Raw genomic sequence first — 14,432 nt, 5'->3', positions numbered from 1 at the left:
ACAAACTATCTGGGTGTGTCTGTTGCATAATACCTTACTTCACAACCAACCTGAACCCAGCTCATCCAACTCTCACATAGTAAGATTATTTTGGTGGTGGTTGTCTTTGATGAAAAGGAGTCACATGACAAGGCAGTAAACTCATATTAGGGATTTAATTAAAAATAAAACAAACTTTCAGAGGTATCCCAATATTTCATCTGTGTTCCATTTTTATATCATTTACTCTCCTATTGGGCTTCTGCAGTGGGAATTTGTGAGCCATGCCAAGATCCTGAACCATTAAAGAAGGATTCAGTTATAGTCAGGACATATTAGGGCTGCAAAGGTTAAAATCACATCTTTAAAGGACAGAGGGCCCTTGTCATTCTTGAGTGCAGTCTTCTGAGGTCTTCTGAAATTCCACAGTTCCCGTTACTGACATGTTTACATAGGCTCCTGGCTTCCACCTGAATCACATGTTTTGTGGAGAGGCATGAGTTTGCTGTGGTTATCCTTACTTGGTGACTTTTTTAAACTGAAGAAATATAATTTTACAGTTTCATTTTTAAAGATTAAGAGTAGAGACAATTTGAGGTAGAATGCTGGGCTTGAGCTGTTACTTGCCAACTGGTTTCTTCCCTGGTGCATCTTCTATGAAATAACTAATACCATGTCCTGGGAGCAGTCACACTAAGAAGGCTGAGTCCTTGAATGTTAAGGGCCTACTGCATTCTCTGTAAAGTTTATGGTGCTGTAAGTGTTTAAAAGTTTATTCAACATTTTTGTTATTGACTTATATAATTAATGGTTATTATGCTGTGCTTACAAGGGTATTTTAATCAAGTGATGTGTATTTTGAAGCAGATGCTGTTTTCTCAGAAGCTCTTAAAGTTTAAGCACGAATGTGGATTCATAACTGTTGAATTTTGATGGTTATGAATTTTAGATCAGATATTTTATAGAAAATATTTAGACTACTTGTCATTATAATTACATGCCTTTTAAAGGTATGTTACCATCTTTGGGGTATGTTTATAGCACGATAATGTTCTTTGTATATAGAGAGATGTCTGGTGATGTTGCTCCCCATTCCTGCCCTAACTCTGCCAGTTTTGTAGCCTTCTGTCATCATTTAATTAATGGCCTGACCCAAAAAAAATCGTACTTTAAATAGGAGTTGGAAATGCTATTTTTCACGGGAGTGCTTATAGGACATACCTTAATAATGAGGTAAATATTATATGAGCCTGCAAATAAATAAAAAATAAATAAATTATATGTTTTGATGTTAACTTTTCATGAGTTTCCTTGTTTAGTATTGTGCTATTTTGATTAAATATGTATTCTAATCTTATTTGGAGGTAAATCTTTAGTTTTTCAATCATAGGGAAGCCATGGGAACCAACAGCATTTTGTATGAATTAAGAAAACCATGGGGTACATAAATTATACTAAAATATTGTCTGTTCAATATATTTCAAAACTTATGCTCCCTTTCAAATGAGACTAAGAAGTTCCTCTGGCAACTTACCTAAAATATGGTCAAATTAGTTCTTTTAATGATTTGGCTGCAAGTTACAAAAAACTTGTAATGATTATAAGCTCTCTAACCATTATCAGACTTTCTTATGAGATCACTTGTTTTAGGAACTACAGACTTAAACTACAGAAATCAGAATATAAAATTGCCATTATTTCACTGTAAAGCATGTTAATAGTCTTTTTCTTCATCTAGGTACCGTTTACGTTTACACCATTTGCAGAAAACTGATGATCATAGGTCAGTCTTCCAAGGTATGAAATTTACTGACAAAATATCTTGCCTTGTACTTCCTGTTTTTCTCAAGATGTTTGTTAGCATTGAATGCTAAACAAAGAAAATCAGTGGATTATATAATAAAACTTAATACGTATATATTATATAGTTTTACTGTTCGTACTTTAACATGACCATCTATAAAAATAAAAATTTTTAAAAAGACAATACAGTATTAATGAAAAAAAAAGAGAGAGAGAATTCCTAAAATTGATAGGTAAACTCCAGTGTTCTCAGTGTCTCAGATTAGTCATTACTTGTCAACTTGATACTGAACATCCCTCTGGTAACTATATCTTTAGGTAGGGTGACCATCCATCCTGGCTTGCCAGGACAGTCCTGGTTTATATCTTTTGTCCTGGAATAATTATTAATAGTGCTCCCTTTCACTCTTTAAAGTGTTCTGGTTTGGATAATAAACTATGGTTACCCTGTTTATGTCTGGTGCAATGGAGTTTGGACATCGTTCTTGAACAGCTTGGACTTGACTTATGACCCATCTGCTAGTTGGGTGAATATACACCTAACCACTGGCCCAGTTATAAGGTGAGGGAAAGGAGCCTTTATTTTATAAGAAGAGTCACAGTTTCTAGTACTTAGTGCTCAGTTTTAGTTTGAGGGAGTGGCTGACACTTCCATTGACTTCCCTTCAATGTTGGTAGCACTTTTGTGTGTAGGGAACATATTTATTCCCTGTGTCAGTGTCCGTTCACTGGAATATATAGGCCAAGAAGGAAGAATATACTTCGTTCAGACTACATACCAATTGTTTTGGTGTCTGAAACATTACTACTTTAGTTTTCTTTACTGCATGTAAACCTTATGCTGAATATTCTAACACTCAGGTCAGATGCTTTTTTTTTTCCCTTATTTCTTCAAAATATAACCCAAGTATCTTATAATTTGACAATGCTTAAAAAATACAAATGGAAGCAAAGATACTTGCCTGTTCAGTGCATAACATTAATTATGTGTTCTCTCTGTTTTGTTCCTCAAGTTTAAAAGCTCTATTACTGACAGTGACTTGAACAAGCTCTGTGCCAGCATTTTGAATGTAAATTAAAATGAAGGGAGACTGTCTCATGAATAATGTAAATGTGGCCTACACACTATTCCAACAATTCTGCATTCAGTTCCAGATGATTTCCTAAAGAGAATTTGCATACTCCTGTTGCACTTGCTGTAGCAACAAATACTGCTTCACAGAACCATCATAGTTTGGTCTGCTACAGCATTCGTCTGCCAAAGCCTTGAAGGGCATAGATATCTGTGCCAAAATTTAACCGTTAGTGTTTGTGCTTGTTAATGCAGAGAGAATTTTAGTTTAATGTCATAGTCATCTTAAAATAATTTCTGATTCAAATCCAATGTAAGGCATCTCCTCTCCCCCTTACTGAACTCGAGCTTCTGTCTGACAAAATGAGGGCTGAAGGAAGACAGTTTTATGGTCCCGGTCTTGGTCCCCAGGGATAGGAGTGGGGGCGAGTGAGAGATGCAAGGAGTTTGTGGCGGTGGGTAGTTGTACAGTTGGCACTCGAAGATTGGAATGAAATTCTTTCAGTTTGTTCACTGTAATAAGTTTCAAGGAAATTAATAATTTTCACCTAGAAATTCCCAAGCCCTCAGCTGGTGGGTTGGTTCCTGAGCTGAGGCTATAAATGAACTGAGGATCCATTTAAAGGGAACAAGCCCTTGGAGGCCCAGCCACATCCGAGTGTTTCTGGGTATGAGGGATCTCAATTCTGCAGAAATTTTAGAATTCAAGGCTGTTATAGCATACAACAGAAAGAGAAACAGACAAGGGATCCTCAGGCTTTTCCTGGTGTCACCCTAGAGCAATCTAAACTCCTATTCCTGTAGGATCTAGGCATTATGGCTACCATTTGTTACTATTAGTGAATCTCTACTATGTGTTAAGTCTATGTGAAGGGAGTATATAATGCTCAGTATTGTCTTATTGAATGAATGCCTACTGTTTATCAGATATGCTTCTAAACACTTTCTTCACATATTATCTAATTCAATCCTCACACCACTATTGTGAGAAAGGCGCTATTATTATCTTCATCTTAAAGATGAGGAAGCTGAGGCTCAATGTCTCACATGTAGTTAGAGGTGTAGCTAAGGCCAATACTACACTATACTGCTTCTCAATACCATTAGAATATTGATTGCCTGTTGACTAAATTTAAGCATGTTATGACCCATCGTATTTTGGTTCACCTACTCAAATGGAGAAGCCATGTAGGAGGGTTACTAGTTTTTGACATGACTGTATTCCTGAAGATGTCTTTCCCTAAAGACATATGACAACTCCACTTTCACTTATGTTATCATCTATAGTTTCTTCTGAGGCATTTAAAATTGTAGTACAGTATTCAACAAACATTAAAGACCACAGTAGAATCTGTTCATTCTTAAAACAGTTGATTTGTTTCATTTTATTATAAAATTGAAATAGTTTAGTAAAATTTGTGGCTTGAACAATTATTGTCAAATTATTCCGCGTGCCATTACATAAACCTTAAATCCAAACTGTGAAATGCCTCTAGGTCTTGTTTTTGTCCAGTGATCCGAGCTGATATAAATGATGCTGCAGTGCCATCCCGTGGCTGAGCTGATTAATTGTGTCTCTGTATTTCCTACTCCACATCTGAACCATCCTCTTGTGAGGCTCTTCTCACTGGGTTTTTCAAAATTATTTTTCCCTTATGAAGAGAACAGTTCTACTGAAATCAAGTTTTTTTTTAAAATTAATAGAAATAGTTCTTCCTAGCTTTTGAGAGCAAGAAAAAAAGCTACAAATCAAAATTTGTGTTTTTAAAACTGAATGACAGTTTTCCAGAACCCCCAGTGGAACAATGGGTTTTCAGAACCCCCCTTTGCCAAGGCTGCCCCATATGGTGTAAGGAACACTGCCATACTTGCGAGTCCAAAGACCTGAATTCTAGTCTCAGCTCTGTTACTTATAAGCAGTTTAGCCTCTTGGAGTTAGATTAGTTTACTTTCAAGTTCCCTTGGGACACTAAAATATGTGATTGGGGTCTTTTCCTCTAAGTCTGAATATGAATCCAAATATAACGTGAGCGATTAGTGACTGAAGCTATTTTTATTTTGGAATGTAAAATTTCTAATATCAGGAATCTCAAGAGGGTTTTGAAAAGACATGTGAATTTAAATAATCCCATAATCCCCAAATTGCAACAGTCCAAATGCAAAAATCCACAATGGGATTTTTGTGCTACAGACGTGAGAAAAGTCCAGTTTTGATGAGTGTTAATTCCACATCAGTTCACAAAGTTAGCAAACAACAACAGCAGCAACAAAAACAGCAATAAAGCAGCCCCAGACCCACTTAGTAGAGATGTAGTGTCCAGAACCAGGGACTGAAAGTTTCATTTAACTGTGGAGAAGTCATTGCTGTAAAGGACACTGGCAACCTGGAGCAAAGCCACAGGAGACTAACCATGATGGAGAAGGGAAATGCAGTTATGGGATATATGAAAGCACCCAGGAATGTTTATCCTGGAGACAGAGCTAGGGGAGAGGACAGGATGCATAGGTGTTTCCCAGTTCTTGGAAGGCTGTAACTTGGAAGTGAGTTTGGGGTGGTTTTGTGCTATTCCAGAAGACGTACCTAGGACCAATGCCCTGGAGTTATATCAAGATGGGTTTCATTTCATTAAGGAAGCACTTTCCATATTTAGAATTGTCTTCTGATACCATATGGCCTGTTCCTTGTTACTAGAGGTGAAGGTATAGAACATCAGGTGGTGGTGGCAGTGATGTTGGCGGGGATGAAGTTAGACTGGGTTTCAATCCTCTGATTCTGTGATTACTTGACCTAGTTCCACATTGGGCACCATTAACTGAAACTTTTTAAAAAAAAATTTTTTTAATGTTTTTTATTTATTTCTAGGAGAGAGAGAGAGACAGCGTGAGCAGGGGAGGGTCAGAGAGAGAGGGAGTCACAGACTCTGAAACAGACTCCAGGCTCTGAGCTGGCAGTCAGCACAGAGCCCGACGTGGGGCTCGAACCCACGAACTGCGAGATCATGACCTAAGCGAAAGTCGGACGCTTAACCGACTAAGCCACCCAGGCGCCCCATAACTGAAACTTTTTAATGACAGTCAGTCAGCAAATTATTATGTAATATTTACTATTACATGCCAGATAGTTTTAGGAGATGGGGATATGGTGGTGAACAAGACCAATGAAGTCCCTTTCCTAAGTGAATTTACATTCCAGTGGGATGAGCTTAGTGGATAGCAAAGAATATTACAATATTGTGTCAGACTCTGGTCTATGTCCAGCACCTTCTTTTCCTCTGAAATCAGAACTCAGTAGGCAGTGGAGAATTCTGGCCTTTCAGATTTGTTTCTCTTAGATGAGAAAGCTGAGCTGCTTACACATGTGTTGTATGTACTGTCTTCGAAGGCTCCAGAGATGGTAATAGGGTCTGAATGTTACTGGTGTTTTATCTATTTTTACTATTAAATACTACGTCAGTCTGGTGGATTTGCTTTATACATATGAAGCTCCTGGATCGTTCTGATGATATGCCTTTTCAAGACGGGTTTGACTATTATAGACGTATTTTTCCTTAATTACTTCTTCAATTATTGAAGGCTGAATTTGTTGCTAGAAGAAGGACTTTATTCCATTTTCCACATTTGTTATCATTATCTTCTTGAGAATCTTGAATACTTGTTAGTCTCCTGTTGTTGGTTCTGCTGACTTTAAGGTTGTCCATTGAATTCATCTAATAGCACTTGGGAATATCTGGTATTCTTCTAGGTGCTGGTGATATATAATAACGGTGCTGTTCTATTTTTAAAGAGATTACTGTCTAGCTTTGGAGTCACACACATGTAAGCATATTAATACAATTAAATGTAAAATAGATATATATGTACATAAACATTTGCAAAATTATATATACATATAGACACACACCCATAATGCAGTTACAGTATAGATGGAAATGAGGCAATAGTCATTTCTCTCTAGGGACTTTAGGAGAGTCTTCAACAACTCTTTGCTTTCCCTCCTAATCTTGTTCCTCCACCTTCTCCTGCTCCACTTTCTATTTCACTGTTGTCACCAAGGCTGACACTTACTGTGTGTATGTTGTGTTCTGAGTATTTAGCATCCATTACCTCATTTAATCCTCAAACAATCCTATAAGATAGTCATTATGCCTGTCTTGCAGATGAAGAACTTTGGCACATGGAGTTTAAGTAAATTGTTCAAGGTAACACTGCTAGTCATGGAGGTAGTATTTCAGGTCAGTCATATGGGGTGGGTGAAGGAGGAAACAGGGTGAGCAAAGACATGTGTATTTGGGCCACTAAGATGTTTTGTGGAACGGAAAGCATTTTGGATTAGCTTTAAGGATATGATGTAGGATCAAGAGAAATGGAGGGAAGAGAAGGCAGGGACTAGGTAATGAAGGGTGTGTGTGTGTCCTAGATAGGGCTTGTACTTCACTGTATAGGCAATAGGGAGCCATGGGAGTATTCTAAGCACAATGACACAGCCCAATTTGCATTTTAGAAAGATAATTTTGGGGCCACCTGGCTGGCTCAGTTGGAAGAACATGTGACTCTTGATCTTGGGGTCATGGGTTCGAGTCCCATATTGGGTGTAGAGAATACTTAAATAAGTACAACTTAAAAAAAAAAAGAAAGATAATTTTGGTGGAGATAAGGAGGATATACAAAGAAGGGGGTATGAGAAGAACAAGGGTTGTCTCCTCACAGGGAGACAAGTGAGGAAGTATCCTGATAGCTTAGGGAGATATGTGAGGACTTGCTTGGTCAAGGCCAGTATTTCCATGGATAGAATTTAGAATTTTATATTCTGAGATATTTGGCTCAGATTCTTATTTTCATCTCAGTGGTGATTTTTACATTTACATGTGGAACATAGATGGAATTTCTTTTTATATTCAGTCAAACAAAAGGCGATATAATCAAATGAACTTTTGAGCTTTTGGAATATTTTTGAAGAAAGAAAAAGATTGAAATATATATATATTTTTTTTAAAATTTATTTTTGAGAGAGAGAGAGAGAGAGACAGCGTGAGCAGGGGAGGGCCAGAGAGAGAGTGAGTCACAGAGTCCGAAGACAGGCTCCAGGCTCTGAGCTAGCTGTCAGCACAGAGCCCAACGTGGGGCTCGAACCCACGAACCACGGGATCATGACCTGAGCCGAAGCCAGACGCTTAAGTGACTGAGCCACCCAGGTGCCCCAAGATTGAAATATTTTAACTGCAGGATACATATAGTCAAGTAGTGTTTCCTGGTGTAGAGTTTGTGGGAGGAATATGTCCGAAAAGGGACATAAAGAATAAAAATAATTATCAATGGTTGAGGGGAAACATGTATTCCTACAATAGGCCAATGACAATGATGACCTTTCCTCACCATTTTGTTTTAAGTTGTACCTTGGGAATAATTACGCTGGTAATAGGCACCATTTGTGGGGTGCTTACAGTGCCAAATACCATCCTAGAATGTCTTGTGCATTGTCTCCTTCACCATAACAGCACTGCTACCATGTGCTAAAATGCCTATTTTACAGATGAAAAAAATGAAGTCTGAAGAGGTAAAATGACACAGATACTAGGTGATAAAATTAGGACAGAAGCTCAAGTCCATTTGACTCCAATATTGGACCATTTCTACTAAGTATCACAGGCACTGGAGAGTCAACCTTTTGCTTCCCCTACCTGCTATGCTAGCCGATTTTCAGAAAAAATTCCAGGCCAGCTAATAGCAATTGCATTGTTAGAATTAGCTCTTAGACTGCTGTTGGCAATTGATAAATATTGATAAAAGCAAGCTGAGTTCATAGAACTTTAGTAGCTAAGGAGGAAGATATTCTAAAATAACTTACTTGAGATTTTGAGTTCTTTAAGTTTGTTTACTTTTTAAAGGCTTGTGTTTTCTTGACTCATCATTATTGGTATTTTTGGTTTAAGTAGTCAGCAACCTGTGCTCACAACTTATAATTTGATTATCTTAGATAAAAATCATCTTTATTAGCTTAAAATGAAAATATACTCAAGTGTGCTCTTTCCTCCTCAGGCCTTAGAATACCTCCTATGGGCCAGTATGTGTATGGAGTTCTCGGTCCCACTGCTGTCTGTCAGGTACCTGACATGGAGGGCTACTCTTTACACTGCTGTCTGCCAGTGCTATTATGACTGCCAAGCCAGTGTTCATGGAGAGGTAGGCCACTTGTCATTCTCAGGATTCTAGTATTTAAACTTCCATTTAAGTCATTCAGCATTTTCTTCTTCAGATGCCCAGCAACACAAACACAAACAGTCTGACCAAACCTGAAGAACTGCAGTGGAGCAAAGACAGAAGTCCCAGGGTGTGCCTGCAGAAATGTGCTTGGCTTCTCCGTTCTGTTGATCTCTTGCTCTACATTCTGCCCTCTCCTTTACTCTCTGTTCACTCCCACCTCCTTTGCCCCTTTTTGAATAAGATTTCTGATTATCTTTCCTTCCTCATTAGATTCTTGTATACAAGTCACTTTCCTTCCGTATTTAGTTTTGCATTCTATACCCCCTACAGTTCATTTGTCTTGCTTTTCTCTGCTTCTAGCTGCCGTTTGTTTAATATACTCTTTTTCTTCTTTTCCTGTATATCTTTTAGCATGAATTCTTGAAATGTAACTTAACTGTTAGGGGTTTCTGTTAGCCTATATGGTACCTCTGTGTGAACGAAAAGTACCCTTTTCTACAGTACATGGTACCTGGCTTGTCAGTGGACGAGGGCTTGGTGAGACTTAGAAGTAGGCACCCCTTCCTGTGGGCCAGCACGTCCCTGCACCAGTGCACACGGTCTGGTGAGTGCAGAGGATTTGAGCCTTCGCTTAACCTCTTGGCTGGAAGTCTGCACAGGACAGAGCCTTTGCAGCTGTACAAATGCTTTTTTTTGTATCTTGTTCACAGTCATCTGGCCAGTTAATGGCTCCTTTACATTTAGTTTTTCCTGCCTGAACTAATTCTGAAGGGTTGGATGGTAGTGGCCCATCCTGAATAGCCTAATACCGCCCTTGTGGGAGACATTTTCTAGCCCAGGATGCATTCTAGAAACTACTCACCATACATGTACAGATAGATATAGTGTACTCGTAGTGGCATATTTCTGTAACCATTAAAATTGTCAGGGAATGAACATATACATAATTTTGATTATTTGGTTCCTACTGGAATTCTTCCTTGTTAGAAAATTTAACTGTTCATATATGCTATTATATCTGGAAGCATCTTCATGAAAAATTATAAATTATAGCTAAAATGTTTCATAAATTACATAAATTGACTTATTTTGTTATTTTCTCTAGAGAATTATAATAATGGCGATCTGATTAAATGAGCAAGCCTCTTTCCTTTCTTCCTACCTTCCTTCCTTTCTTCCTTTTTTCCCTCAGATATTAATAAATCCATCCTGCATACTGGGTACGAGAGATACAAAAATAAATAAGATCCTAGGAGGGCCTCGCAATTTAGTGGACAGTGAATAGTTGAATACATAAGACAGCATGCTTTAGTAAGAAGGTTAAGATTTTGAGTAGAGCACTGAGGAGGGGTGTGTGTGTGTGTGTGTGTGTGTGTGTGTGTGTGTGTGTGTGCGCAATGCCAGAAGAATGATAATCTATATGAAGCTACAGAATTTGGCTTTCCTTACTTTTTTTGATTTTCTTGATTCATAAAGTTAGCATTTCTGACAGTTTATTAACTTTAGACCTGCAGAATATGAGGATGCTTGTAAGAAATGATTGAGATAGTTATAGTGTTGTAAGGAGTTAGCATCAACTTAGAGTTTAATTCACCAATTAAATCAAATGTCTGGTAGAATAAAACATATTGTCTTGATGCATTTTTAATCACTATACTCTCACTTACTATGAATTAATTTTTTTAATCGCATATAGGCATTTGCTCGGCGTGCTTTAGCTAAAATTGATGAATTAAGGCAACTAGAATTAATGAGTTCCTCACAATCACAGGAAGAATCCAGAAGATATTATAGAGAGGCCACCATAAAGGTATAAAAAATTTCATGAAATAAGAGAAATTGGCTGCACTATACAGTTGATTAAGTACATAATATTAGTGGTTGGAAAGTGCATCCCATTGTTACCTCATATATAATTTTTCTTTTTGGGACAGATGGCAGTGATGATCTTCAAAAGAGGAGTATTTGAATCTAGAAGGAAAAACAAAAGTTTTTTTAGGCCAAAGATAAGAGCGAACCTAAGGGAAGCTCAAACTGTAAGTCTAAGAATGTCTTCTCTAGTTCAGACTCTTTTTGCAGTGTATTTGTGTTACACCTCTATGTTTTAGGTCTGGTCACTCAGTATTAAATTGTGCCTCCTGTTCCCTGTACCAGTGGCAAATAGCAGAATGCCTTCCCACTGTGGGCATGGCCTCACTTCACCTCTTTCTTAAAGCTTTTGTACCTCTACACAATCCCACTTTTGCAACTTTAAAGGGCAAGATGCAGAAGAGCCTGGGAAAGGTTCAAATGCACACACTTTGAGTGGTGCCACAGCGGCCTTTGTCTTTGACTGCTTGGTGTTGGCTTAGGGGGTTTTGAGGTTGGAGAGAAGGTGGAGGCACCTTTGGGACTGTTTAGGAGCTAGATTATACCACAGCCAAAAACAACCCCCATATCTCAGTGGCTTAAAACAACTGTTTACTTACCTCTGGCATCATAGTTATAGTTATCAGAGGGCTGTGCTCATGAATGCCACTCAGGGCCAAATTGAGGAGAAACCCTCATTTTGAAAATTGCTGGTCATTCTGCCATGGGAGATGTGAGAAAGCTCTGGAGAATCTTGTGCGGGCAATAATGCCCAGCATTGAAGGGACAGCAGTCTCTTCTCACATGTCCAAACTCATCACATGGTTCTCCTGGTCACAGACGTGTTTGACCAGCAGCATTAGGGCTGTAGGGGATGGAGACTGGGACATAGTTCTCCCTTTTGGGGCCCTCTGCCCTTTCTCCCTTTGGCCGTTTCCTTTTCCCACTGTCTTGCCCTTGCTTTTCTGAATCTCACTATCTCTTAAGGCCCAGTTCTTTTTTTTTTTTTTTGAAGCTTTCCCTGATTGTTCTAGATGGCTGTAAATTCTTCTGTGAACTTCTTTGTGGGGACTGAAAAATGAAAGTAAGGGAGAAGATGAACAGTTTCTGATGGGAGAGTAGTAGACCCTCAGAACCTGAGAGGAATTTAAGAAATCATCTGGTTCAGTCCTTTCCTATTACATATGGGAAAATAAATCCCAGAGTATTTAAATTATGGCCTCAAGGTCACAAAGGCAGCTGCTGGCAGCACTGGAAGAAGATTCCAGGGCTCTAGTTCAGTGCTTTCTCACTGCTCCAGTAACTACTACTCTCTTAACTCATTTCTTCTTATAACATTTAGAAACAATTATTTTTTTTCTCTTAAATCATAATATCTACATACAAATACTATTTAGGCATGGTAGCTTTCTGTTGTTATTTAGTGTGACTATGATATGTTGACTGCTGAGCCCAGAAGTACGTTTCGTACATCCTTTTAAAATCATATCCTTTACCAACCAATGGTGTATAATTTGTGGAGGTGATGACTTGCCAAATTATAGATAATTCCTTGGTTGAGCTGTGGAACTGCCTGCATCTGGTATTGTTGAGTAGTATTGCTATATAGCATCTGTAAGGGAGCAGGGGATAGCTTTTTTTCTGAGTAGTAACATTTTTTTTTTCTCTGAGCAAACCAAATTTAAGTATTCAAGTTATAAGATTGTCATTAATTAGCATAATATTATGCTTTATAATCATCCTGGTATAAAAATTAAATATATTTTCAAAGAAAGATGTTTAAAATTCTAGATAACATTACATTAAAAACATCTATTTCTGGTTTTCTTTAAGATGATTATTTTATGGAAAGGTCTGGTGGTATACCTTTTTAGAAAAAATATAATGTTTAGTTGCCAGTTTCCAAAGGGAATAGTCAACATACCCTTTTTATAAAGTCATTAGTGTAGTACCTTGACATACTTTGCAGAATATTCTGCTTTATATATATGAAATAGTTTTATTATGTGCTTATAAAAGAAAGTAATTTCAATATGCTTTAAATCTGTTTTACAAAACATTTCTGAATTTTAAGTCCGTTGTGAACTCATAGTTAATCATTTTTGTTTTTTTGTTTTGTTTTGCTTTGTTTTCTTTTAGAGAGAGAGAGTGTATGGGGGAGAGGGGCAGAGGAAGAGAGAGAGAGAGAGAGAACTTTAAGTGGGCTCCACACTGAATGGGGCTCGATCCCACAACCCTGGGATCATGACCAAAGCCAAAATCAAGAGTCGGATGCTCAACTGACTGAGCCACCCAGCACCCCAATCATTTTGACTTTAAAGGATTCCTTTAAAGGACCACTAATCCATACTTCTAGTGATTGACTGTTCAATAATTCATTCAATAAATATTTTTAAAGTACCTGCTGTATGAACAAGGTAGGTAGAAGATACATTCTTATGGAGAAATTACATAATAAATAAGTATAGTAATTATAGCTTGTGACAAGTATTACGAAGGAAATAATGATAGAGATTAAATGAATTACATGTAAAACCCTTAGAATGTTTCTGGCATGTAATAGGTCCTCAGGAATATTAACTACTACTATTAGTTATTTTTTTCACTCATTCATTTAACAGAATGTATAAAATGCCTACTGTGATTACAAGTATGGTAGAATATAGAAAAGCAATGTCACAGGTCTGTCTTTTTGAATGGCCTTGGAATAAAGAGCAGGATTTGACTGGACAGGGAGAAGAGGAGAAACCATTCTAAGTTAAGGACCAGAGCATGATCATAGCTTGGAAGCAGGAGCAAACAAAGTTTATTGGGGGACAGAGAAATTTGGCTTGACTGGGTTAAGTGTGTTATGTTGGAGAATTAACATAATACATCTCATGGAGTAGATGTCATAGAAATCATAGTATTTAGAAGTGGAACAGACAGTCTGGATCTTACCATTTGGTTTCTCATCCATTCTGATGTTTTTAAAGATGGTATAATATACTCAATGCAGTATTTGGACCATAATTTGTCAAATATTTTTATTACTATTTAAAATTTTAGTTCTTTCCAGTTCTTTGTTAGTGTCAATATTGAAGTAATAAACATCTTCAAGTATGCTATTTTTTCTTTTATTTCCTGTGGACAAAATTCAAGGTGTAGGATTTGAATCAAAGGATACAAGCATCTTTACTTCTTTTGATACATGTTCCCAAATTGATTTCTGAAATATGTATGCAAAGTACAACCTACATGTACCAATTTCACCACAAGCTGTTATCATTTTGATATTATTCTTAATTTTTAAAATAATTCTGTTTTTATAAAATGGGTTATCATTTTAACTATTTCTTTGATCCAATTTTCCCTTATATTTGTGTTTACTTCTTTTATTTCCTTTTTCTGTGAATTATCTTCCACAGTTTTTGATCATTTATCTACTAGAGATTTTAATTTTTAAAATACAGTTGAATGATTTCATTGTTTTTATGGACATTAATATCTTGCTTGTCATGCTTGACAACCTGCTGTTTTTTATTGCCTT

At 37.3% G+C, this 14,432-nt stretch overlaps 1 protein-coding gene across 1 annotated transcript in view; it reads left to right on the top strand.

Moving 5' to 3' along the window:
* The window catches only part of CFAP54 (cilia and flagella associated protein 54), a 267,535-nt gene that overhangs the window by 19,020 nt on the left and 234,083 nt on the right, over positions 1 to 14,432 (top strand). Inside the window, 4 exon segments of the mRNA XM_077772255.1 lie at positions 1,718 to 1,776; positions 8,891 to 9,034; positions 10,752 to 10,865; positions 10,990 to 11,091. Of these exon segments, the coding sequence (XP_077628381.1) occupies positions 1,718 to 1,776; positions 8,891 to 9,034; positions 10,752 to 10,865; positions 10,990 to 11,091 (419 nt within the window).

The sequence above is a fragment of the Crocuta crocuta genome, unplaced genomic scaffold (genome assembly GCF_008692635.1).
Source record: "Crocuta crocuta isolate KB4526 unplaced genomic scaffold, BGI_CrCroc_1.0 scaffold216, whole genome shotgun sequence".
Taxonomy (NCBI): Eukaryota; Metazoa; Chordata; class Mammalia; order Carnivora; family Hyaenidae; genus Crocuta; species Crocuta crocuta.
The sequence above is the reverse complement of the archived record's forward strand: the minus strand, read 5'-3'. Positions and strand labels throughout refer to the sequence as shown.